The sequence below is a fragment of the Equus quagga genome, chromosome 11, assembly GCF_021613505.1.
Source record: "Equus quagga isolate Etosha38 chromosome 11, UCLA_HA_Equagga_1.0, whole genome shotgun sequence".
Classification (NCBI taxonomy): Eukaryota; Metazoa; Chordata; class Mammalia; order Perissodactyla; family Equidae; genus Equus; species Equus quagga.
In genome coordinates, this window is record NC_060277.1 from 35,130,553 (window position 1) to 35,157,205 (window position 26,653).

The window sequence follows — 26,653 nt, forward strand, 5'->3', positions numbered from 1 at the left end:
GGCTCCTCCCTAGACCAACTGAGTCAGAATTTAAAAACAAGTAACATGCTTAAGCTCCAAACTTGAAGATACAGTAAGTAAGGCCAGGACATTAGTCTTTTAGAAAGCCCTACAGATGATTTCGATGGTAGTAAAGACTAAGAACTACTGAAGTAGATCCTTATTAGTGTATCATAAAAATAGGGTGAAATACCACTGAAAAACTTAGGTGATTTGAGACCCATAGTCATCGATAACGATAAGACTACTAAAGTTATAAGGGTAATTCCTAAAAATAGTCACATTTTATTGACATATTTTCATACATGTTTTTGGGATAGAGGCAAGCAACCTCATTTTAAGTGCTTCACCAGTATTCTGTAAAACCATAAGGCAGCATTGCCACAAGCATGCTTGGTTTGCTAGGCTCAACACCAGATTCCTGATTTATTCTCTTAGCCCAGTCTTGCAAATTAACTCAGTTGTGGGCTACAGAAAAATTTTAAATTATCACGTGTCATTGACCTTTGGGATCTCTAGAGAATAGCCTACACTCCCTAGAAGTATTAAACTTTTAATGTGTGTGCATCTGGTGTGCTACCTGAGATTAGATGTTTTACTACTTTGTAACTACAGTCATGTGCCACATAATGATGTCAACAACAGACCACATGTATGACAGTGGTCCCATAAAATTAGTACCATAGCCTAGGTGTGTAGTAGGCTATACTATCTAGGTTTGTGTAAGTACACTCTATGATGTTTGCACAATGGCGAAGTAGCCAAATGACGCATCTCTCAGAACATATCCCCATCATGTGGTGCATGCCTGTATCTTTATTAGGAACTTAGCATATGAATAAGAGAATACATCAATGTGACATTTAAAACATGTATTATTTCTTTGGGTAGTAGAATGGTATTTGGGGTAGCTGTAGCATAGTTGCATGGTCGTTATTTTGACTGCCTGTGTTCAAATTCTGGCCCTGCTGCTTACTAACAGTATGACCCAGTCAAATAATTTATCCTCTCTGTACTTAGATTCCTTGTCTATAAAATGAGCGTAATGATAGTACCTACAGGATGAAATTAGTTAATAATGTCAAAAAATTAGAATAGGGCTGGCATGTATATTTCCAATCAACAATCTTTGATTCTCTGGCCAATGATAATAATTGTTCCATTTATTGAACATGTCTCATTAAGAATTCCTGCAACAGATGAGGAGATGGCCATGCAGCTAGTAATTGACGGAGTACGATTTATACTCTGGTGTATTTGTCTCTAAAGCCCATGTCTTTCTAGATAATGCTCTACTGCACCTGTGAACATGGTTATTAGGATTTAGAAGCAGTAGCGATTTGACTAAAATGCATATTTCCTTGCCTTATAGTCTACAAATTGTTTTCTCCTAAGTGCTGTGATTTGATACTTTAGCAGCTCCATGGAGGATAGCAGGGCATTATTCCCATTTAACAGATGAAACGCCAAGTCTCGGAAGTTTTCTGGGGTCACAAGCTGGTGTTCTCTCTTCTAGACAAGTGTTCATTTGGATAATTTTTCTTGAGGAGTCCTTTTATTCCTTAATATATGTGTGCATATAATGCAGATATATGCAGTATATATGTCTGAAATCATCATTGCCAGTGCTGTGCTTTTTATTTGTTATAGTCCCTCGATAGTGAAAACAGCCAACAAACTTCTTGCCTTGATCTGGATATTTACTCAGTCATCCTCCACCCACTCACCCCCTCCTCCACATACACACAGTTGCATTGAGGCATCTGTTACAGGGAGGCATTGCAAGGTATGTGCAGGCTGCTGCTTGCCAGCCTGGTTTCTGACTTATCACCTCTCCCTGATAACTTGGGCATGTGCAGTATTGGGGTACAGGACTCAAGCTGCCATTGTTTCATCGTGAGGCTTCACAGAAGCCTGGAGGCGTTTTTTTTTTTTGAAGAGAGGATTAGATTGGATGATTTTTAGGGTACCTTTCAGCTTTAAAAAACTTTGGATTTTTTTCCGGTAATGTCATTACTTGGTTATGATATAATCTTTTTGGATAGTAAAGCAGATTATAGTCCTATTTTACAGGTATGAACAAGAATGACAAGAGGATTCAAAGTACCTAAGGTTTTTTAGTGATTTAGCTGAAACTAAAAATGGTCATAGAGTATCCTGATTCCCATCCAGTTTTCTGTTAGTTAGATCAATCAGATACTTGGAGTAATTACTCACAGTGGTTTAGAACAACTTTTCTTTTTTTCTTTTTTCTTTCTTTCTTTCTTTTTTTTTTTTTTTTGGTGAGGAAGATTGGCCCTGAGCTAACATCTGTTGCCAATCTTCCTCTTTTTGCTTGAGGAAGATTGTTGCTGAGCTAACATCTGTGCCGATCTTCCTCTATTTTGTATGTGGGATGCTGCCACAGCATGGCTTGATGAGTGGTGTGTAGGTCTATGCTTGGGATCCAAACCCACGAACCCCAGGCTGCTGAAGCAGACCACGCTGCCACTGGGCCGGCCCCTAGAGCAACATTTTAGCTTAAAACTTCCCATTATATTTTTCACTAATATAGACTGAAGAAAGTTGTCAGATGTGGTGTAGAACTAAAAAAGGAATTCAATTATTAATTGTTGTTACTCCCTTGCTTTCTGTTAGCTCTTATTGGTTGCATTTATTATATTATGCTTTTTCTATGTGATACAAGGTCCATCAATAGACAACTTTCTTTAAATGCTGAGGCATAGTATATTAGAAATATTACATATACAACTCTGACCACCAGGAAAGTGATGTACAGGATGTCATACTTGGTTTCATAATTGTTGGCTATAGGAGAGGCAAGAGCATACAAAGATTAGAAGTAAAACCTATATATATAGTAGTCCAATGAGTGTGTTCCCAGAAGCCTGCCCAAGTCGTTAGGGAGGAACCCCGCTCCGAGAGCAGGCCGGCAGGCAGCAGCAGTCAGCTGCAGTTTCAGTGCCTCTCAGGTGATAGATGCCTCAGTACGTGTGGGTGTCGGTGGGGATGAGGGGGTTGGGAGCGAGAAAGATAAGTGAATATGTGAAATCACCACAAGTAGTAGCACGAAGATAAAAATAGGAAAACAATCTTGGAAAGTGAGGAAAAAGAGCAGTCAGATGCAGGAATCCGGAAAGCGCTTCAGAGTCATGAGGGAGGCCGAAGGCAGCAGAGTACCAGAGCGAAAATGGAAGCCTAAGAAGACCTGGACAACCAGGTCTGTAAAGGTTGGGTGTTCACACCATGCAATGATGGGCTTCTAAACACTTCCGAGGACATTATTTCACGTGATCTTCACAATAAACCTAACAGTGGATGTAGCAAATGATTATTCCTCTTTTTGACTCTTAAGAAAACAAAATTTGGGAGGTTACTCGTTTTGAGGTCACACAGTTCTGAGTAGCTTTGCTAATAACCACCTGTATTACTCAACACATGACTTCTTTTGCCTGAATTTCCTCATTTATAAAATTTGAATAATAGTTGTTACTTAACTCATAGGGTGAGAAATAATGCTTTATAAAACACTTAGCTTGGTGCATGGCACATGGTAAATACTAGTAAATGCTGGATGTTGCTATTATTTCTACTATGAGATCTGCATCTTTGAATAACTTGACGTTCAGCAAACGTTATTTTCTATACTATATTGCATCTTTTAGAATGTAAGTGGGCTGGTTATGCATGTGTATTTTTCCACATGTGTGTATTTCCAAAATGATTTTAAGGTATGTTAAGTTTGTCTTTACTCAACACATTTGCCAAGTGTTGGGAGATTCTATATCTCTTGTGATATTTCTTTTTGTTTTTGATCTGAAATCACATTTTACCTTTTGTGCAATCAATTTACATACTTTCATATGTTTCTACTGTTTAAGAAGGTAGAAAATGGTTCAGAAAATAGCCATGATATCTAGAACTGTTATATTATTTATATATTTCATATATGTTTTGCGTTTTCTTTTACCTTGTTACCTCTACTGACAGAGCTGCTTTTAATATTTGCATTTTTGTAAATGCACCTTCAGCAGATGTGCAGTCACATCTAATATAATAAATTTATTTTTCCGTAGTCTTTGTGTAGTTAGTTTTCTGGTCCGGAAAATGTGATTTTAAAAAATTACCTATGACTGCAAGGGGTATTTCTAACTATTTTGGCTGTAGTGCAGAAATTCAGTTCTTCCCTCAGACTCCCATTACAGTGAATCCTTGGCATTTCCTGTGTTTGCCACTCTGATTTCTTGATGTTTACAGAAATTATTATAAGGTCTTAAATAACTTCGTTGTGTGTTAGAATAGCAGATAATCATTCTTTTTATCCAGACTTATAATTCTTGAACATTGAAACCATTGAGCAGAAAGTATTTTGTGTATGTCCAGGATATATAGCTTTTTTTCAAACAAAAATACTAAATGGATACACATTTCCAAAACAAGTCTGCTTTTGGGTCAATGTCACACTTAACTGGCCCTTGGTTTTCCTGTGTTCCCTCTTACCTTGGAGGATGTAGTCTCCAGCCTTAACTGTTTACCTAGTGATTGTTTTTTTCAGACATCTGAATCAAAACCCTGTAATAACTCCTAGTGATGCTCCCTGGTACTCAGCATTTTGTTCTAGAGAGGTCAAAAGTGGTTCAGGTTTGCTGGCCTTTGTCAGAATTATCTTGAATGCATTGTTTTTGTTATCTCTTCTTGTAGGTTTTCCTAATACAGAATTCTGGTATTGCCCCTGCTTCTTGACAAAGGAAAGCTACATGTGGTTTTTCCAGGTCCTTTTATTAGACTTGCTGAAATTTCTTCAATCCAAAGAAGAAAATTTATCAATATTTAGACTGTGTGCATGTGTGTCTTAGTACATAAGGGTGTGTGACTTCTTGTGTAAGGAAAAAGTATGGGCTTCAGAGTCAGATTTAGGTTCAGATTATGGGCTAGTTCTTAGACGTGTGACCTTTGGACATTATTTAACTTTCTTACTGTCAGCTTCATCATCTATATAGAGGATTAATGATAACTATCTCATAGAATTGTTCTGATTTATATTTAAAAGAATTTCTAACACATAGGGGATGATCAGAAATGGTACCCTCTCCTAGGGAATAGGTTTTGGTTAGTGAAGAAAATGGCTTATTTATTTAGAAATAGTGAGCAAACTCCATCCTACCCAAGTACATGTTATTTATTATTCTTTGAAACCAATATACTTTGAAAAAGCTATAAATGGGTTATGCAAATGGTGGTATTATTTTCTTTGGACTCAAGTGTTGCAATGTACTGGTGAACTTTGCTATGTTGATGTTAGTTGGCAGCTGAGTTAGTTGCCAAATGGATTTTAGTGGTTTGATATTCATCTTACTCGAGGCTAAAAGACCTGAAATGGTTCTCTAGCCACTAGTTCAAGATGAAAGCATCTCAGGAGGTTTTTACACAGAGAGGACATAGGAGATATTAGCTTAGCTTTTATGAGAGTTGCTTGCTATGATATTCTTTCCCCGGGCATTTGTACACTTTTTTTTGGGAATTCAAGTAGTATTAAGTAGTGCCTCATGATCGTCTGAGAATTCCAATGTAAAGTGGCACAGAGTCCTAGAGTTATATAATTGATACTTATAATTTTTACTTATGTGTAGTTATGTGAAAAGAACTAAGATACGGTCTTGCAATCAGTTTGATCTTTTTTGTGGAATTGCTTTAGCTACATGTACTAGTTAGTTCTGGATTTTTTATCGTTATTTCAAGTGTCTGCTTCCCCTAGATAAACTAAAACATCAGGAATGTTGGAATTAATGTAATATTTTTTCTTTTTTTTAACTACTAATTATTTTTCTTAATGGAATACTACTACTGTTGGAGGAAGTTTTCTGCCTTAGCTCCACTTGTTATTTTTCACTGCTTTCTCTTTAATTGAAGAAAGCAAATCTAAGGATAGTATCCATGTATTTGTGTCTACTCTCAATTGATATGGCAGCAATATAAACAGAAACAGGAATAATATCATGTTTGTACGTTTAGTTTTAAATAATCATATTAGTAATTGCTGGGCATATCGCATAAATGTCTTCTATTTTCAGATCACTAGGAAAATCTTAGTATTTCCCCCTCTTCTGTTACGGTCTAGAGATATCTGAATTTTCAATTGCGTTAAGCAAAAAAAGATGAGTAAACGATGAATCAAAATTTGAGGCATGTTGAATTCATGTTTTACTATTTTATGGAGAAAAATCACTTTTTATTGTTTGTTATTGTGTACCATGTGAAGATGATTATGGATCTTTCCGGACCAAGGTACTAAGATTATATTTGGCACAGTTTTGTATACTAGCACAAGGCCTGTGTCTTTTCTAAATAAGGAAAATATTTTAATTTAAAATACCACACGTAAGTCAGATGTACTTACTTTCCTCTTGGTACATCCATGTCCTAAAGCTCTCAGGAGAAAATGGTTTAAAAAATTGTTTTCACGTCTAGACTAAGTGAAATCACTTGTCATAATGAGTTGCAAAATGGAGACCTTCATTCTGAAGCTGCCTGTTTCTCATTTGGATCTGACATATTAAAAAGCATATAATTAATGGTTGACATTAGTAATTAACATTAACTTTATGGTGCTTAATATGCCATCATTCATCCATCAAATAACCAGGAATGCATAATGTCTTAGCATAAAGGTTTTAATTATATAAAACGCTCCTTGAGTTTTCATATGGTATAAATATTAAAAGCCCCAAATGTATTTAAAGGATATTTTTGTAAATGTTTGCTGGGTGTAAGCAATGTTTTTATTTCTTTTTAGGAGTATGCATCAACAGTTGTGTCAGGAACTTCAAAAGGAGAATATGGACTTAATTGCGCAGTCTTCATTATCAGCTAAAGAGCGCCACCTTGCTGCAGTTGCCAGTGCGCTGTGGAAACATTTCTTTTCATTTTTGAAGAGTCAGAGAATGTCACAGATAGTGCCTCTCTCACAACTTGCAGATGCAGCTGCAGGTCAGCGTTGTTAATTTGCTAATTAGTTTCTCATTTTGTGGACGCTGTCAGTTTTTTCTTCTCTTTGCTTGGTAGCAAGTTCTTATTTTATTACGATGGAATAAATATTTTGACAAGCAGAAAGATGAAAAGAATTACATATTTTTAAATTAGGATCCTTTGGCTTGTTTATTATTTTCCTCTTAGTAAAGGTAAAAATTAAGTGATTATTTCTACAAATAATAGATAATTTTCAATCTTAAAAATATTGAATGTACATAAACTTTTCTTATGCATGCAATATTTGGAAAGTAAAGTAACATTTCTTCTAGTTCAAGTAGTTTATTTTCAGGTTGTGTGTGTAGATGTCTAGGTATAAGATGAAGTTACTTGTATAAAGAGCAAAAGAATATAGCATGAATTCCACTTCAACATCAAGCGGATAAGATAGAATGACATCAAATATATAGAATGTTATTGTTCTGACTTCTACTAGATTCTATTTTAGGTTGTAATTTTTACTTAATTTGATTATTATCCTAAGGACATGTTTTTAGGCTTTAAGGGGCTCTGAATCACATGACATTATAGGCAAGAATTTGAATATATGTGCATATATGCAGTTTTCTAAGAAGAGAGCATTATCTTTCTCAAAGGGGTATTTTTTCTGAAATATATTAAGAAGTACTGAAATAGACAGAGATGAATATAGTGACTGCAAGTGTTTAAATGCAATTTATATGAAGGTATTTAATATATTTAAATGTAATGCTTTTAAAAACTTAAGATCTGAACCAAGGTTTATTTTACCCTGATGTGAATGAGGAAAACTGAGCTGAAAGCACTACATAAAAGACTGAATGATATAAATTTTAAAAGATCTTTAATTCTAGTGGCACATCCATAATTAAAACTTTACAATGATAGGTTGAAGAATTGTGACAGGGCAACAGTTTTCCAACAACTATAATGTATGTGGAAATAAATATTGATATTCAATCATTTTAACCAAAGCAGTCATTACTAGCCAATAGGACTTATCTTTCTTTCATTCATGATCCCAACTTCCAGTCGGAGAACAAAAATGATGCCACGCAGGTTTAGTTCGTTCTGTCCTAGGTGCTGAAAATAAATGGTATATAAAGCAAAATATGTGTGGGTTTTGGTTTGTTTTGAAATAAAGACTTGATAGGTTTGAAGAGAAAAATTTCCCAAATTAAGGAAAACAGTCATTGAGGGGCTGGCCTGGTGGTGTAGTGGTTGAGTTCGCGTGCTCCACTTCGGTGGGCTGGAGTTCATGGGTTTGGATCCCAGGTGCAGACCTACACACCCACTCATCAAGCCATGCTGTGGTGGCATCCCTAATGCAAAATAGAGGAAGATTGGCATAGACGTTAGCTCAGCGGCAATCTTCCTCAAGCAAAAAGAGGATTGGAAAGGGATCTTAGCTCAGGGCCAATCTTCCTCACCAAACAAACAAGCAAAACAAAAAAAGAGTCATTGAGTACCCACTTTTATTGCCAGTTGGGAAAAAGGGCTGTAGTTCCTTTTCTCGTATATAAGCTCCATGTTCTCGTGTAGCTTATAGTCTAGTGAGGGACAGAACAATAAATAAATATGTAATATGAGGGCCAGCCCTGTGGCCGAGTGGTTAAGTTCGCACTCTCTGCTTTGGTGGCCCAGGGTTTTGTCAGTTCAGATCCTGGGTGTGAACATGGCACCGCTCACCAAACCATGCTGAGGCAGCATCCCACCTAGCACAACCAGAGGCACTCACAACCAGAATATACAACTATGTACTGGGGGGCTTTGATGAGAAGAAGAAGATGAAGAAAAAAAAGATTGGCAACAGATGTTAGTTGAAGTGCCAATCTTTAAAAAAAAATGTGTGATATGTTATATGGTGATAAGTGCTGTGGAGCAAAATGAAACTAGAAAAGAGGATAAGGATAGGGAGGGCCAGAGGCAGGTTGTAATTTTAAAGAGAGTGGTCAGGAAGGCTTGAGTAAGTACCATTTGAGCAAAGACCTGAAGGAGGTGAGAGACTGGTGCTGTGCAGAAGTCCAGAGGCAAGAGCATGTCTGGTGTGTTTGAGGACCTACAGAGAAACCGTGAAAGCTCGTGCGCTGTGAGAAGGGGGGAGAGTAGTCAGAGATGTGATCAAGAGGTAATGGAGAGCTAGTTTGTGTTCTGCCTCGTATGCAGTTGTAAAGACTTTTGCTTTTACTCTGAGGTTGAAGCTGTTGGAAAGTTTTGAGCAGAGGAGTGATATGGTCCTTCTGGCTGCTAGACTGAGAACAGATTATAGAGAGGCAAGGCGAGAAGCAGGAAGGCCGGTTAGAGAACTATTGCAGCAACTCAGAGGTGAGCAGCCTGGGCTCAAGTGGTAGAAGCAGAGGTGGTGAGAAGTGTCTGACTTCCAGTCGGAAGGTAGAGAAAGTATTTTGAAAGTAGAGCTGACAAAATTTTCTAAATGAGTACAATATGGTAAGCAAAATAGATCGAAAGACAATCCTCCATTGGCTGAGATGAGGAAGATTGTGGTAGGAGCAGATTTTATGAGGGAAGACTAAGATTTTGATATTGGACATATTTTTTTAGACATCCATTAAAATCCAAGTAGAGATGTTAAGTAGGCACTTGGATAATGAGCCTAGGGTTCAGGGAAGAGGTCCAAACTGGAGATTTAAATTTGGAAACTGTTTATGTATAAATAGTCTTTAAAGCTCTAAACTCTGGGCGAGATCACCAAGAGAGCAAGTATTGGTGAAAAGAAAAGTCTGAGGACTGGGCCCTCGAATATTCCCATGTTCAGATTTGTAAGATAAAGAGGAACCAAGAAAGGAGACCAAAGGAATGCTGGTGACCTAGGAGAACCAAGAGTGTGGTGCCCTGGAAAACGAATGACAGAGCATTTCAAGGAAGGGGAAGTGACGAACAGCTCAATGCTGTTAATGGGTCACTTGAGATGAGGCCTGAGAATTGGTCGTTGGATTTAGCAGGAGAGACCACTAGTGACCTTGAAGAGGAGTTTTCGTGTAGTGGTAGAGGCATAGGCCTGACTGAAGATGATTCGAGAGAAAATGTGAGAAGAGGAATTGCAGATGGCAAATATAGGTAAATCTTTTTGAGTATCACTCTTTATGAGAAGTAGAAAAATGGGAATGTTAGGTAGAGGAGGAAGTGAGACCAAAGATTTTTTTAAAAATGTGAGAGAAATTTCAAACATGTTTGTATTGGAATGTTTAGACAGGAATGTTCTGGAGTGAGGGAGAACTTGATGATCCAAGAGAGTCTCTGTTTTATGTTTTAATGCCCAAGAGAAATGGGATCCCGTAGAGATCTTGGCCTCAGATCATCTCTAGTAGCAGAAGGGAAGGCAGAGTAAATGGCCCCAGATGAAGGCCTCTGGGTAGATGTGGTGGGAGCTTGTGGTAGTTCTCTTCTGATGTTCTCATTTCTCTGTGAAGTAGTAAGATCATTAGTTGAAGGTGAGGATGAGGAAGAGGTACTGGCTGATGATGGAGAGAGGAGAGAAGGTATGCAATAATCCTCTAGGAGATTTTAAGACTGAGCGGACTAGAGAAATGTAGTAGGAATACTGTCCAGCTCTAAGGGCCCACTTAAAGTTTGTAGTCACAAATTTAAAGTGACGTCAGTCAGCATTGTTGCTCACCAGCGTTTATACTAGTGCAGGTGCATGTGGAGAAGAGAATAGGGTTAGAATTCAACAGATGCTGGGTTTTTTTTCCAGGCAAGTACAATGAATCAAGTAAGAAGCAAGAGAGTTGATGTTATACCCAAGTGAGTGTAATAATGGACCATGAACTCAAGTTGACTAAAAAGGGAAAGAAAGGCACTAAGGCAGTGAGGAACAGGGAAAAAGTTATAGGATCAAAGAATTATAGGTCCTGGTGGAATCAAAGAACTGTTGGAATTGGGGGCCTAGAGGAGGAGAGTTGGAAAGCTGGTTCGGTGCCAGAAAGTGGTTTTCTTGAAGTTGAAATTATAGAGAGATTGTACTTATTGGCAATGCCAAGATCTCTCAGTATCCCCATGGGAGTGAATGGCTGAAGCAGAGTGGAGGATAGATTCATTGGGGGAGAGGAGTTCAAGAAACTGAGAGGTCAGGATATTGGAAGAAACATCATCAAGCATATGAGAGGAGTGCTGTTAGAGAGAATGATAGTAGCTACAATCTTCAAGGAATGAGGGGAGGTGAAGTAGGAAACAGTAGGCGAATGCACCAAGGAGAGTTAGTGGCTGGTATGACCTGATGACGTGAGATGCAAAGCTAGAGCTTTTTGGGAGGAGGAAGGGAGCATCTCTAGAAAAGCAATGTGGACCAAGGAGTAAACCTACCTTATCTGCAAGTCAAGCGGTATGAGAGGAGTGGGAGAATAAACAGCCACCATTGGAGAGAGCTGTGTAGGAGGTAGTGCTTAATAAGCAATTTATTGACAAACATAAATTAATATGGTAAAAATTAAATTGGGGGATTCCCAGGAAATCATAAAATAAAGTATATTTGTTTAACATGGTTAACTAAGGAATTCCAGTTCCCAACCTTAGTGTATTCTGAAGGAGGTGGAGTGTCAGTAATTGTAGCAGATCATTGCTTAATAGAAGAGAATGTCCAGTGTCTAAGGTAAAAGGATCTTGTCATCTGTGGTCGGTGGCAAATAAATTAGCTTGATTGGAGAAGAGTAGATGCTAGAAATATTTTTTTGAATGGGTTTTTTGAATGAGATGAAGGAGGCACATTTAGCAGACACATCAGGCTTAGAATTTGCAGTTTGAGGGAGCCATTATAGATTCGTAATGATAATGCTGAGATAGATTGTTCTAGACCCTTTCATGGTGATCTAGATGATCACTACAGAAATTTCTCTGACAACATGAATTTAGTTCAGTTTTAGGTTTCTGTTAGTTCTGCATTTCTAAATGTGACATTTTATTATTTAGTGTTGAATGTTTTTTTCTCACTATTGATGTAATTTTGGGAGGGGAAAGAGTTTTAAAATATTTCTTACCATACGTTTCTCTCATTTTAAATCTAGATTTTACTTTGTTAGCAATGGACATGCCCAGCACAGCTCCATGCGATCTTCAGCCTCAGCCAGTTACATCAATGATACAACTTTTTGGTTGGGATGATATCATCTGGCCCCAAGTTGTAGCAAGATATTTAAGTCATTTCCTACAAAATAGGTAAGTGGTTTTACTTCAGGTATGCACATTAATGTAAATGGTAGATCACTACACTAGGAAAGTAAGAATTTTCACAAATAAAAACTGATCTTGGGGCCGGCCCGGTGGCACAGCAGTTAAGTTTGCACGTTCTGCTTCTCAGCAGCCCAGGGTTCACTGGTTCGGATCCCGGGTGCGGACGTGGCACTGCTTGGCAAAAGCCATGCTGGGGTAGGCGTCCCAAGTATAAAGAAGAGGAAGATGGGCATGGATGTTTGCTCAGGGCCAGTCTTCCTCAGCAAAAAGAGGAGGATTGGCAGGAGTTAGCTCAGGGCTAATCTTCCTCAAAGAAAGAAAAGAAACTGATCTTTACTACATGTATGCTCACTTTGGTAGTTTTTTGCTTTTGGACATGTCAGCACTTTGATGGGAGTAATAGTACGAAAGCTCATTTATGTTTCGTGGCCTGCTTTTTTAAAAAAATGCTGATGCTTAAGCCCTTTTTCAAAATTGTTTTTGTAGGACTACCTTATTCTCATCCTGAAATGACCTTTCTACACTCAGCACTGTGAAAGAAATTATACAGTTAATATTTTTGAATCTGTAAGACACTGGTATATTATTGTCATTTTAGATTTAATGATAGCTTTCCTTTTCACAGCTAGGTTTTTATGGGGTTTTTAAATTTTTTTTAATTTTTTTATTACTTTTTGGTGAGGAAGATTGGCCCTGAACTAATAACATCTGTTGCCAGTCTTTCTCTTCTTGCTTGAGGAAGATTGTTGCTGAGCTAACATCTGTGCCAATCTTCTTCTGCTTTATATGTGAGACGGCACCAAGGTATAACTTGATGAGTGGTGGGTAGGTCCACGCCCAGGATCTGAGCTCGTGAACCCCTGGCCACCAAAGCAGAGCTTGCAAACTTAACCACTATGCCACCGGGCCAGCCCACAGCTAGACTTCTAAAGATTTGACTCTTGTGCGTTCATGAACAAGACACTTCACCACCGTGAACACTGGTTTCCTTATTTATAAGAATCTCCTGCCTCTTTACATAGGAGATCTGAAGAAGCCCAAGAGAAAGAATATAACATAAAGTTAAAATAGAAATAGTGTACAGTAAAAGGAAGATTTGAATAAGAATATCAAATGGAGGAAAGTAAAATAAATACACAAATCTAAGAGACCAATGTGATTCTTGTCCAGGCTGCCAGTGGGTGGAAATGAGGAGTGAACGGTCAGTAAGGTAGTCTTCTCATAAGGAAGGTCATTAACCAGAGTCATTAAGTCATATCTCATTGGCTTTCAGTTGTAAAGTCAGGGAGTTCAACTTCAATTTGATTACTTTTAAGGTCCCTTCTAGCTTGAGAATTCTGTAATAACAAACATTTATATTATTTGTTAAGCAGTTTTGCCAAAATTATCTGAAATAATTTTAGTTTTTAAAATCATATTGGTGTATTAGTAACAGTTGAAGAAACTGAAATGCAAAGATGTCAGAGCTTTGGGAAGGTTGTACGGGTAATAAATGACCAATTTGAGTTCTTCTGTACTGTGTATTCTTTTCATGACAACTTATATTTAAAGTATTTCAAAATAGTAGTTTTAGAGTTATGATTTCTATGTATTTTTAGAATTTCTGACTTTACATAACACTTTATATAGTTCACTTAAGACCATCCTCATCCTCTCTACCCCCACTTATGAAATGATTAGAAATGAGACCTAGCCTTTGGCTTCACAGAAAGAATTGAAATAAAATAATCCTGTCAGATGTTATTTGGGAATTCTTTAATAACTGCGTGTGGGATGGGGCAGCAGGAAACGAGGGGATAGGAACGGGGTTGGTCAGGAGACCCACAGAGGAAGATATTTTGTCTTTAACATCTTTCTTACATATATGGTCATGACTGCTTCTGTTTATTTACTCTGAGGGCCACTGTTCTTTATTCTGCTCGCCACCTCCTTCATTGTTATCTCACCAGCTAATTATAAGCTCCTTCCTTGCTTTTCCCGTTTTAACCATATTCTTCCTTACCTCTCTCCTTTGGCATGAGCCTACACATATGCCATCGGTGGAAAAAGGAAAATCAAAAATTAGAACATTACAAGTGAAAGCAAGAGTATTTATCTAAAATGTCCTTTTGTGTATATCTGTAGTATTCATCTTCAGCAATGCATGTCTGAGCTAGTGGGTTTGTCTTTAAAATAAGTGAGGCCAAGAGATGGGGAATGTTAGAGTGTTTTCATTTCTTAATCTCTATGCTCATGGAACATATTGCCAGAGTTTTGTTTTTATTTTTGTTTTTAACGTCCATCAACTTACTTTTACAGCATGTTGTGTGAAGCACTTTCTCATTCAGGCTGTGTGTCTTTTCAAGCCCTAACGGTGAGATCTTGGATCCGCTGCATTTTGCAAATGTATGTAAAAAACCTCTCTGTGCCTGATGATGTGTTCGTTGATTTAAGTCCTGAACAGGCAGTTGGTAAGTATTGCAGGTATTTTGCTTTCTGGATGGCTAAACATGTTTAAAATTTCCTGTTTTGTTGCATAAATTAATATAAAAGACACAAAACGTATTTGTAATTAGGTATGACTATAAGCAAATTTATTTCCTTTTGCAGCCTGTTTCTTTTCCTTGATATTTTCCTGTTACTATATATGACAAATTTCTCTTCTATAAAGATAAAAGAACTTGTTTCCTTGGAAGCCAGGAATGAAAACTTGCTCTCAGGTGACAAGCCATTTTTTTACCTTGAAGAAACTGATCACAAAAAAAAGTGGAAATATGAAGTAAATAACCAGATATCACACTGTGAACACCCCAAAAAGAAAAATATCCAATTATGAATAATTCTCTCCCATTTTATATTAGATGTTTTTCCTTTCTTCTGCTTTACTATTAGTCACTGAGTGGTACTTGTACTTTTTTTTTTTTCAATATCTTGTACAGTTCTGGTTGTCTGTAGGCAATGCCATTTCTTAGTGCTTATGGTCATTTATAAATCACACAAAGACTAGAGTGAAAAAATGCTCCAAATTTACCTGGATATTTTATTACATCCGTTGGCTTTACATGAATAACTTTTGAGCTAGGACACTCACAAGTACATGTTTGTTTTTAAGTAAAACCTTTCCTTACTGAGAGAAACTTAATTCAAAGTTTTTAATTATGTGGAAGTTTAAATTTTAAAAGAAAGCATGTCGTAAGTGAAGAATGCTACATTCTCTGCTCTCTCATCTGTATATATATAAAATATAGATTTATATAATGCATGTATACTATTACTATATTATTTTATCTTAACAGAAAAAGAGTACATGGAACAGTTGGCTGAACTGACAAGGTTGCTGTTTAAACTCTCAGAAGTAAAGAATATTTTCTCAGAGGCACAAGTCGAATATTCACCCATCCCAGAAGACCCTAGAAAAGCACTTGTTCAATTCCTTGAGGTATTTTCATTTATTATATAATTGTCCAAATCAGTTACAATTATTAAAAGTAAAGAATGATACATGAAAACCTTACTCTAAGGCTGATCTAAATTGTAGGAATATCTTACTGCTTAAATTACCAGATAACAATATTCTTCGGGAGCTTAGGAACTATATTTCCTTGTATATGGTCCATAATAGTTCCAACATAATGTTTGCCTCCCTGTAGCAAGCACTGTAAATTTTACAGTAAGATTTTAGTGTATTCAGCATAAGCACCAACCACTTCATATCATAGTATGGTTGGGGCTTTAAAATCTGATCCATTCATTTTGTTTTGTCTCTATAATAAATAGTGCCATTCAACATTTTATTTTTAATTATTAATTTTGTAGACTCTATCTTAGGTGATAGTCTTTGCTTTGCAGCCTAGTTGAGGTTGTTAATGTGTTTGGATTAGTGTTTTTGTAAACTGTTCACAGTAAAAGTTGGTTTATTTTCCCACAGAGTGGTTGGTATTAACTGCAATGAAAATAATTACAACCCATAAGCTCTTTCCATAAGTGTGAATTCTTCATTCTTTTCCATTAAGTTAAAGCACAATTGTACGACCATTAGGGATGTCATATAAATCCTAAAAATATTTAGTAATAGTGTGTGCAGATGTAAAATACACGTTTCTGTTGAGCCTTTTATTTATTTGTTCATTAGATCTCAACCTGTAATTAATTAAACCCCTGTGCTAGCAACCATACTGGACCAGAAAGGGAGGTAGAAGTCATGCACTCCACCGATCATTTTCAAAGGCTCTCCTAATTTAATCCAGTCCAAATTAACTGTTCTTCATCACTCAGTAAATAATAGTTGTTTGCTGTATGCTAAATGGTATTAGGCTAGGATTTCTTAGGAATTCAAAGAACCAAAAGAAGTAGTCCTTGATCTTAGAGAACTTTTACTTGTCTGAGAATACAAGATATACACAAAGGTTAAAATAATAATAGAAGACGGTATATACTAAGTGTCACTTAGTTGATAGATCAATCAGTAGGTTAAGAATTCAGAGCATCTTGGTCTAAGAAGTTTGGGTTTTATCCTGTGACCAGTGTGAAGGCTTTATAAATTTTTAAGTAGGTCTGATTTGATCAAATGTCTTTAAAGAAAATTAGTAACAATGAAGTAGATTAAAGTTGAGAAGAACTATTGGCCAGAAACTAGTGAGATTTAGAAGGAATTGAAGATTGAATTATGGGATTTTTGAGTGAATATGAAATAAATACTGTGTTTAACTAGAAGAATGATGATACCTTAAGGAGAAATAGGAACATCATGGTTTGGAGTAGGGGAGAAGTAAGTGAAGAGTTCAGTTTTAAACTTGTTTAGTTTGAGATTGAGTCTCAGGGGTCCCCAAAATCATCCCTCGGTGCTATGTTCACTAGGAGGACTCATGGAAATCAGACTCACAGAAATAGTTGTACTCAAAGCTCTGACTTATTACAGTGAAAGGATTCATAGCACTGTCAGCCAAGAGAAAAGGTACATGGGGTGAAGTCGGGATAAACCAGGCACAGCTTCCAAGAGTCCTCTCCCAAGTGTTACACTGGACATGCTTAATTTTTCCAGCAAGGAATTGTGACAACACCTGTGAAATGTTATCTACCAGGGAAGCTCATTAGCGACTCAGTGCCCAGGGTTTTTAATGGGGGCTGGTCACATAGGCCCCCTTTACCTGGCACTTATAAAATTCCAGACTCCCAGAAGGGAAGTAGATATTCAGCATAAACTATACTGTTTGCACAGACAGTTTAGGCCCAGTGAGCCATCCTTATCTGGAAATGGTAGGGAAAATCTAAGGTTCTAAATATCTGCCTTGCAAGTAGGACTTTTTAAGGACAACAGTCTTGGGCCTGCCCTGTTAACTCTTTTCTGCACAAAAATGATAATATGACATGTAAACAGTGGTAGTCAAGGCACCGAGAAATACACATCTCGTAGTCTAGGGAGGCTAAGGCTAAACATAGAGAAATATTGAGATCTAGGGCACTGGTTCTGTAAAGTGTGTTTCATAGAGCGCTGGGGGTTATTGATACCTTTTCAGGAGTTCTACGAGCTCAACAGTATATTGACATTTGCACAAATAGTGCAAAGGCTTTAGCATAAATCAACACCATGGCCCGAGATTATACCAGTAGTCATTTTAATTTTCACTGCCATACAATCACAGGGGAAAAAAAAGCCAGTTTCATTTAAGAATATCTTTAATGAAGCAGTAAAATTATAAATGTTATTAAATTTTGACCCTTGAATACATGTCCTTTTAATGTTCTGTGAATGACAATGAGATGTGCACCTAAAGCACTATAGCTGCATCCCGAAGCAAGATTGTGTCTAAATAAAAGGCATTTGTGTGATCATTTGAGTTGCAAGCTGAACTGACTGCTTTTATCTTGAAGGAACAACTGACAAGGTATGGTTATTCAGACTGGGATGTGTGGCAGACGTTTTCTCAAAAATGAATGAAATGAGCCTATCACTTCAAAGAACACAGTTGACAGCCTTTGTTGCCAATAACTTAATTTGAGCTTTTAAGAAAATTAGAATTTTGGAAAACTTGTGTTTACCATCATGAGCTTAGGAGTTTCTTGATGCTTAAAGACTTTTCTGATGACATTGGTGGTGGTATTAATGAATATGATTTTTTTAATATGGATAATGAAATCTGTCAACATCGGGAAGCTGTATAACTCAGTGAACCAAAATTTTCCAAATGACCAGTACAGGCTTTTTCAAAAGCACACATGGGTATAAAACATCCATTCGAAGAACAAGTTAGACCAATGGCTTTTATTGGAGCAGAGTCAAGATGTTTGTTGACATGGATTCCATATAACAACTAACCTTTAAGAAATACCACTTGTCATATTTTGGTGTAATATCAAAGAGGAATTCCCACAGTTATCTGAAAAATCTATTAAAATACTTCTTCCTCTTCTAGCTACATATATTTGTATAGACTGAATTGTTTTCATCTGCAACATTTTGCAACAGATTGTATGCAGAGGCAGATATGAGAATCCAGCTATCTTCTGTTAAGCCAGACATTAAAGAGATTTGTAGAAATGTAAAAAAAAAATGCCACTTCTTCCTACATTTTTTTTGTTTTGGAAAATAAGTTATTTTTCACTTAAAATATGTTACTTATGTTAACATAACGTTTATTATTTTTAAATGAACTAATAAATAATCTTAATTTTTTTCTTTTAATTTCTAATATGGTAAATATCAATAGATAAAACCCAAATAATAATAAACTCTTAAGATTCTCAATTTTTAAGTGTATAAAAGGGAAATTAAACCAAAAAGTTTGAGGGGCTGGCCAGGTGGCATAGCGGTTAAGTGCACAGTGGTCCAGGGTTAGCCGGTTTGGATCCCAGGTACGGACATGGCACCACTTGCCAAGCCAGGCTGTGGTAAGCGTCCCACATATAAAGTAGAGGAAGGTGGGTACTGATGTTAGCTCAGGGCCGGTCTTCCTCAGCAAAAAGAGGAGGATTGGCAACAGATGTTAGCTCAGGACTAATCTTCCTCAAAAAAAAGTTTGTGAACTCTGGTCTAGAGAAAGAAGTGTAGAGAAGAGCAGAGGGCTGAACTGAAAAGAGGGTTCATTAAGTCTCTCTCTTGTTCTCATCTGTCCACCTCACAGTCAATCACTCAAGTTCTCTCAGTTCTTTATCCTTTCCTCCATTCCACATTTCATTATCAACATGGCTAACTTTAAGATCACCTTGGACAACTTATCTTAAGCCCTCATTTCAAAGCTTCTCCGATAGTCTTTCAAGTGACCTTCACTTCTGCTTTACTTCATGCCCCCACTCCCGTGACTAACTGAGCCCTGGCATCCCTTGGAGCATCTGAAAGCTCTTTGACTGTCACCACCTGCCTCCAGCTCTCGGAGGGCCCTCATCATGACCCTCTCCTCCTTTTTCTGTAAGTGCAACATCTTCTCAAGGGCTCACTTCCTTCCCTATCCACCTAGTTAGACCCCTGGGGGCCTCACTTCAACTACTCTCACCAACACCCTCACAATCTTCCACCCTTTCTCTTTCAGTCATACCTACAAACCCTCTCAACCTTGGATGGGAGCAACCACTTGCTTTCTTTCCTTTGTCTTATCTGCTGAGAGCTGCAGGAGAAAAATCATATAACTATGCATATTGGTGCTGTTTATGCCCAATTTAGGTCATTGAAATACACTTTAAGTTTCCAGTAATGGCTTGAAAACTCTACTGCTCTTCTCAAACCTTCTAACCCATCTCTAGCCAGTCTTCTCTTGATTCTTTTTGTGACTTCTTGCCTTTTGTTTATTCTCACTTTTCCTCAACTTACTTTTTCATTTATTTCCCTCTTCACTGTACTTTTCTTACTGCCTTAGTTCAAATTTCTCTCTATTGCCCCCCCATTTTGCCATCTGTACCCCTTGTGCCTCATCCTCTTTTCCTCTGAGAAAGTTAAGCTGGAATCTAATGGCTCACACAGAAAATTCTGGAGGAAAAAGTCAATTCATCTCACAAAGCTGAACTGTAAAGAGATCTTATTTGTAAGAATTTGGTCACCTTCCTTGTAGGTCTTCCTTGTACAAATTTGGGGATTTGGAATTCCCAGTCATATACTAGGATGTTTGGAAGTCCTGAAGTGATTTGGTTACAAGCTTCTTTTCTATCAGTTCCACATATCTTTTTACTAATACTTTGCTGAGTCAGACCTTGTATGAATAATTACTGGTGAATTGATGTTTTATTCTTCTTTTAACCTTTATTTTAATTATAAAAGGCAAGACTTAATTCTTTTCACTTGCTTTTTAGTGCCTATGAACATTTATTGGAAAGTTAAGGATGAAGGCTTATGTAAGGGGCTGTCTGTGTATAGAGGGAGAGAGAAATTATCTTTATTTTTCAAAGTCTGTATTGTATAAAACTTGGAAAGCTAAATCCTGTTTTTTCTTATTTATAGGCTGTTGGTATAACTTATGGGAATCTGCAGAAACTTTCTGATAAATCTGCCATGGTCACAAAGTCCTTAGAATACCTTGGTGAAATATTAAAATATATAAAACCTTATTTGGGAAAAAAAGTTTCCAGTGCAGGGCTGCAACTGACTTATAGGATGATGGGTATGTATTTCTGACATTAAAACTTCCTTTGGTTGAGGCTATAGTATCATGATGGATAGGAATATACTAAGAATAATCTAAAAGACAGTGATTTAACTTACAATAATTCATGTTGGCTTTCAAGTGTATCTGTGTCTTTCCCCACCTTCTTTCAGAACTTTTCTTGTTATGCTTGTGTTACTATTAAAATTAATTATGATCAATTCTGAAAATATGCCAACATCAATCTGCTATCAGTAGTCTGTTGTGAGTCTCTCCCGTTGTGAATACCTGGATAATTAAAATGCACCTTTTCTTAATGCTTGCTATGCTTTGTTAGAATTTAAAATATCAGAAAACCATCACTCCATTCTACTTTTATGGTCTACTCTGTACGAAGGAGGTCAGGAAAGAATTTATTCCAGCACTAAAGATATTTAAGCTTCAAATCTTGTTTCTCACATTACTATGCTTTCTCCTTTCAAAAGGAAATCTTTTTTCTGTGCCTGTTCTGTAACAACAGAGTTCATCTTTCTTTAGGAAGTCAGTAATTTGAATACCTTTGTTCACTAAAACCATGTAGCTAACCAAAAATAGGAACTGGATAAAGGGAAATGAGAAGGATTTCCTTAGAAGTTTTTATACAGAATTTAAGTTTTTTAGTTTTTTTTTTATTTCTCTGTGGCCAAAACCTTATATCTGTTCCCTTTGATCTTGTGAACATATGAATAAACCTGATTTGGGCTGTCTGAAACCTTTTATCTTTGTTGTGAAAGATAAAGGAGAATACGAAAATGTGTAAATATGGATGATGTAGAATATAGTGAAAGCTATAGTAGCAATTCAGGCATCTTAATTTTAGAGAAAAATATGTGAGAATTTATTATAAATTTAACATAGTGAAATGTAGATTAATAAATATTTCAGCACTTAGGCTTATAATTTATTAGTCTCTATTAAATTTTCGCCAAGCTAAATGTACGATTTCAGGGTATATCTCTATTTTTAAAAATATATGATAGTCTTATCAGGAACTACAAAATCGTATTTGGAGTGGTGATATGCAGCTCTTAGGAAGAATTGAGGGGTTCTTTGTTTTGTTATGTGGTTGGTTTTTGACTTAGCGGCAGGTGATCTGTGTGGTTTCCTTTCGTCCAGCTCTCAGAGACTGGGAATAGAGTATACTGCTACAGTGTTGCCCATTTATTCATTTGAAATTAGGAGCAGATAACTTTCTGTCTTCTATGTGTAAAAGATTTAGAACAAAATGGAGAAAGAGTAAGTATAAACTTTTGAGAGGTCACACCTGTTTTAAGTGTGCGGGGTTGGGATCTCCTATCCACTAGATGGAGAGAGAGCTAACAACTGAAACTCTGTGCTTTCTTGACTTTGCCAGCTCCCAGCTGGGGATCCCTCTGCTGTTCACTTGCCAGGCTGCTAGCAGAAGGCGCAAAATATTGATAAAATCGCATTTCAGAGTAGGGCGTCTGGGGTCTTAATTGTTGCTCTGTAATTTCTGAGAAAGCAGGATTGAGTCGTCTGTAATATCTTCAACTTTCCTCCTCTTTATATCATTTTTTTGGTTTTTCTGATTCTTTATATCTTTTACTTTTCTGTTTCCATGCCTTATGATCATCCTTCTCTCCTCTGTCATTCTTCTCCTTCCTTTTGTTTTTTAATTGAAATTCTACCCATGACCCTTTAATGCCCAGCCCCAATGTCCCACCTTTCCCGAACTCCCAAGGAGACTTGCTCTCCCTGACTGAAAGAGACTTGCTCTCCTTGCCCTCCCTATTTTTTGCTGAAACTTAAAAAAGTGGAGATCTAAAATAGCAGTAAAACAAATGTATTGCCTCTGCCTTCTATGATCTTAAAACTTAAGCTCCTCAGCAAAGCATTTTAACCATTGCGGAAGACGAAGTACAAGGGTAGGTGATGCATTTTTGGTTGGAAGGTCCTTGCTCTTTATCAGTTAATACCTGTGTGACACCTAAGAATGATATGAATCATTTCAAATGCCAGTGGGGATGGCAGTTCCTCTTATGGGTATATTAATGTTAGTTAGAATGTGAGTTCTTCTTACGTTGCTGTCATTCCCAAGTTTTCCACCTTCTAGAAAAATGAGGAGCAAGCCAGTGTTATTTAAAATATTGCTAAGTGAGCATTGTGTTTCTTTATGATTGATTATTGTATTTCCTTTTGCAACAGAAGATTAATGTTGCTGTTTGTTGTTCTTAGAAGTGATTATTGGTTGGGTTATTTTTTAAGCATCAATATACTCTTCTCTAAGCATATTTTTGTTTTCCTTCAAAGCTTGAATTTTAAACTTTTTATTCTATGGAAATGATTTTGAATTTTATCATCTTTTTTGCTTTCTAAGATGCAGTAAAATATAAAAGTTTATGCAGTATATATACCACTGTGCTGTTTGGACAAGCACCTGATGATCTCTTAAATTTGTTTTTTCAGTAAAGACCTCAATAGCAGGGATACGCTCTAATGGGAATTAAACAGGCATGCCTCAGAAATATCGTGGGTTTGGTTGCAGATCACTGCAATAAAGCAAATGTTGCAATAAAGCAAGTGGAACAAATTTTTTGGTTTCCTAGTGCATATAAAAGTTATATTTACTCTACTGTAGTCTATTAAGTGTGCAGTAGCATTATGTCTAAAAACACAATGTAACTACCTTAATTAAAAAATATTTTATTACTAAAAAATGTGAACCGTCATCTGAGCCTTTAGTGAGTCATAATCTTTTTGCTGATGGAAAGTCTTATAAAAAGCAGTATCTTCAAAGCGCAATAAAGCGAAGTGCAGTAAAATGAGGTATGCCTGTATATCTACTCTTCGTTACATTATTAAACGAAGGGTGCTCATTTGTTAAGCTCTACTATCATCAAATGTAGCAACTGACAGACTCCCAGCCTTAAGGAAGCCACAATATATTTCATGTAGTAAAGAAACCTGTTTCTCTTTTTGTTTTTATATTAAGCAATTGAAAGCTGTAAAAACTGAAGCTCAAGGAGGTTAAGCTTCAAGGTATTATAGCTAATCCTTCTTTCCTACTTTAGCTGTTAATTTAGTTATACCTCTTCCTGTTGCAGACTGGGTTGAGACAGCCTGTAAAATCATGTATATGCTAAAAATATAAAGAAATAAGGGTATCAAGAAAATAAATGTGGAATAGCCTGATGAAGCCCAGGGAAAAGCGATTATACACATAAAAGCAAAATGTCTGATCTTAAAGTGTTCTTACAATTGGATTGTAGCTTTGCCTCTGAGTTTCCTAGCAGACAAAGCAAAAAGATCTGATTAATTACAGTATTCAATCTATGTATTCACATAACGTATAACCAAACCACACTTTGTGTGAGTGTATGTGTATTAAATGCCAGAAGCTCAGGAAGTGTATGTTTTTCTCCAGAACTCTTAGAGAAATTAGTCTCTTTCATGAAATATATGACTTGACCTAGATCTTTTGACTCCTAATACATATTTCTTCCTATTGCCTACTCCAGCTTGGTCCTATGTGCTTTAAATATACATTTTTTAGTGGAATGACAAAATTTTCTGGTTAGAAGATAACCATAACTGCTGTCATTACTCTTCTTTCCTAGGAATTCTTGTGAAATCGTGGGCACAGATCTTTGCCACCTCTAAAGCCCAAAAATTACTATTCCGGATCATAGATTGTTTACTGCTGCCACATGCAGTGTTGCAGCAAGAGAAGGAGCTGCCTGCGCCTATGTTGACTGCGATTCAGAAGAGTCTTCCTCTGTATCTCCAGGTAAAGTGAGTGTGGCTGCTTAAAAATAAAAATAAAAAAAGATTGAAACTTTACCTTGAAACAGTTTACTAACTGCAGATTTAAAAACCATACATTGTAATCTCAGTGTATATATGCACAAGAGGCACTTCCGTTGAACAAGTTCTAAACTCCTTTTGTGTTGTTTGTCTCTGGAAACAAAGGCAGAAAAGGCAAAATCTCTACCCTCAAGATGTTTAAAGTTGAGAGAGGAGGCCGACTAGCGTTGACACTTACAGGAGCGTGCTCCATCTGATATTTTCCTTAGAGGCCTCAGCTGTCTGCCGGCCAGACTGGGATGAGGAGATGGGAGAGAAGACACTGGAAAGGATGTTAGGTGTAACAGAGCAGAGCAGTGGGTAGGAGTTGAAGGACTATTCCTGTCAGAGGGAACAGCACGTAAAGGGCGAGAACTTTAAGACAATATGACACCCTGGGGGAAAGCAAACAATTCTGTGGTTGCTGGAGACTCACACAGGAGGAGCCACATAATGGAGGGTTTTATTTGCCATGCTAAGTGTGGACTTGTTCTTCTGCGTGAGAACTGTTGATGGATTTTGAGTGGAGAAGTGGGACTGATATCTCATATTTACATTTTAGGAAGGCGATTCTGGCAGCAGCATCTGAGTTAGCTGGCATGGAGGTTAGAGTGGAGAATTGGAAGGCAGTGAGTAGCTCATTATCTGAAGGTTTTGAGCTGAGGCAGTGGGTAGGGAGCTCACACTGCAGATTTCAGAAGTACTTAGGAGCTCCAATCAAAAAGATTTGCTGAGTGAGTGTTGTGGAGCAGCAGAAATAAATAGAGTACTTCCTAGATTCCAGCGTGCCTGCTTCTGTAGATGGCAGTGCTACTAACTGAAATGGGAAATTCTGGAGATGTGGGGATGAAGGTAAGAATTGCCTTCTGAGCAACTTTACCTTGAGGTGCTCTGAACTGTCTAGGCAGCCATGTCCAGCAGGCTCTTAGAAATCTTGCTCTGTCATTCAGGGGAAAGGAGGGGGCTGGAGGTGTGCTGTGTCCTTCATTAGTGTCTGATCCTCATGATAAGTGCCTCTTAGTTTGGGGCCCAGCAAGGGAAGCCAAGGAGGAAGGGGAGAATAGATTTTGATTAGGTGATAAGCAGTCTCTTCCACAGATGGATATTTTTAAACAGATTTTTACAATTTCTAAGAGATTTTAAGTTTGCTCTTTAGTTTTGTATTCATAATAGCATTTAAAACAAAATTTAATGTGTCTGCTAGCAGAAAGATAAAGCACTGCCAGTCCCACAGAGGGCAAGATGGGGGAGGGGAGCTGTGGACAGCAGAGAGTCTAGGGTGCTTGTTCCATGTGGCCTCTTAAACAAAAGCTGTGCATTTTGTAAGAATTCTTTTAAACTTTCTAAGTGCTGAATTGAAAATTTTGGTGAATTTTCCATTTGAGAGAATTGACTTGGAGTTGTATCTTTAATTTCTTAAAGGTACCCAGCTCTCTTCTTCCAAATTTTCAAAATATATCCATTTATTGCTTCATCTTCTTCTGATTTAATGTGCTTTTCCTTAAACAAAGCATTAATGAAACGGGGTAGAGGAGTGGTCCATTGTTTTTTTTCAATTGCTGTTTAATTGTTAGTGTTTTAACAGCTCTATGCTATTTTTCATTACAAATAAACTTTCCAAGTTTCTTATTAGATAAATACGCATTTATAGTTAAAATGGAGATAAAAACATTTCTAATCATTTCTTTGGGAAAACACTTTGTGAGTCACAAAGTACCAAATAGTAAATGAATTTTTAGAGCATAATTTGTTGTTGTATTGGTGATTATCTGTATGTAGTAATATGTGCTATTTAGTAACATTGGCAGAAAAAAATTTGTTTCTTAGGGTATTGGTTTAATTGTTTGTAAGTATTAGATAACTGTAATCCATATGAAAGTATTTTGTTAGCTTCTATACAGATGGAAGGGATTAAATCAACAGCAATAACACATTGTGAGTTCTGTGTGATCTTGATTAAACCCAACTTCTCTGAACCTCAGTTTTCTCAGCTGTAAAATTGGAGATACAATAATGCTGTCAATGGTTTTTTGAGAAATTTAAATGAAAGAATGAATATAAAGCATGTG

General features: G+C 37.0%; 1 protein-coding gene across 1 annotated transcript in view; it reads left to right on the forward strand.

The window, feature by feature from the left end:
* The window catches only part of MMS22L (MMS22 like, DNA repair protein), a 125,244-nt gene that overhangs the window by 81,259 nt on the left and 17,332 nt on the right, over positions 1–26,653 (forward strand). The window contains exons 15-20 of the mRNA XM_046674494.1: positions 6,794–6,987; positions 12,027–12,177; positions 14,491–14,642; positions 15,468–15,610; positions 20,600–20,759; positions 24,359–24,528. Coding sequence (XP_046530450.1) covers positions 6,794–6,987; positions 12,027–12,177; positions 14,491–14,642; positions 15,468–15,610; positions 20,600–20,759; positions 24,359–24,528 — 970 coding nt within the window. The remainder of the gene's footprint in view (positions 1–6,793; positions 6,988–12,026; positions 12,178–14,490; positions 14,643–15,467; positions 15,611–20,599; positions 20,760–24,358; positions 24,529–26,653) is intronic.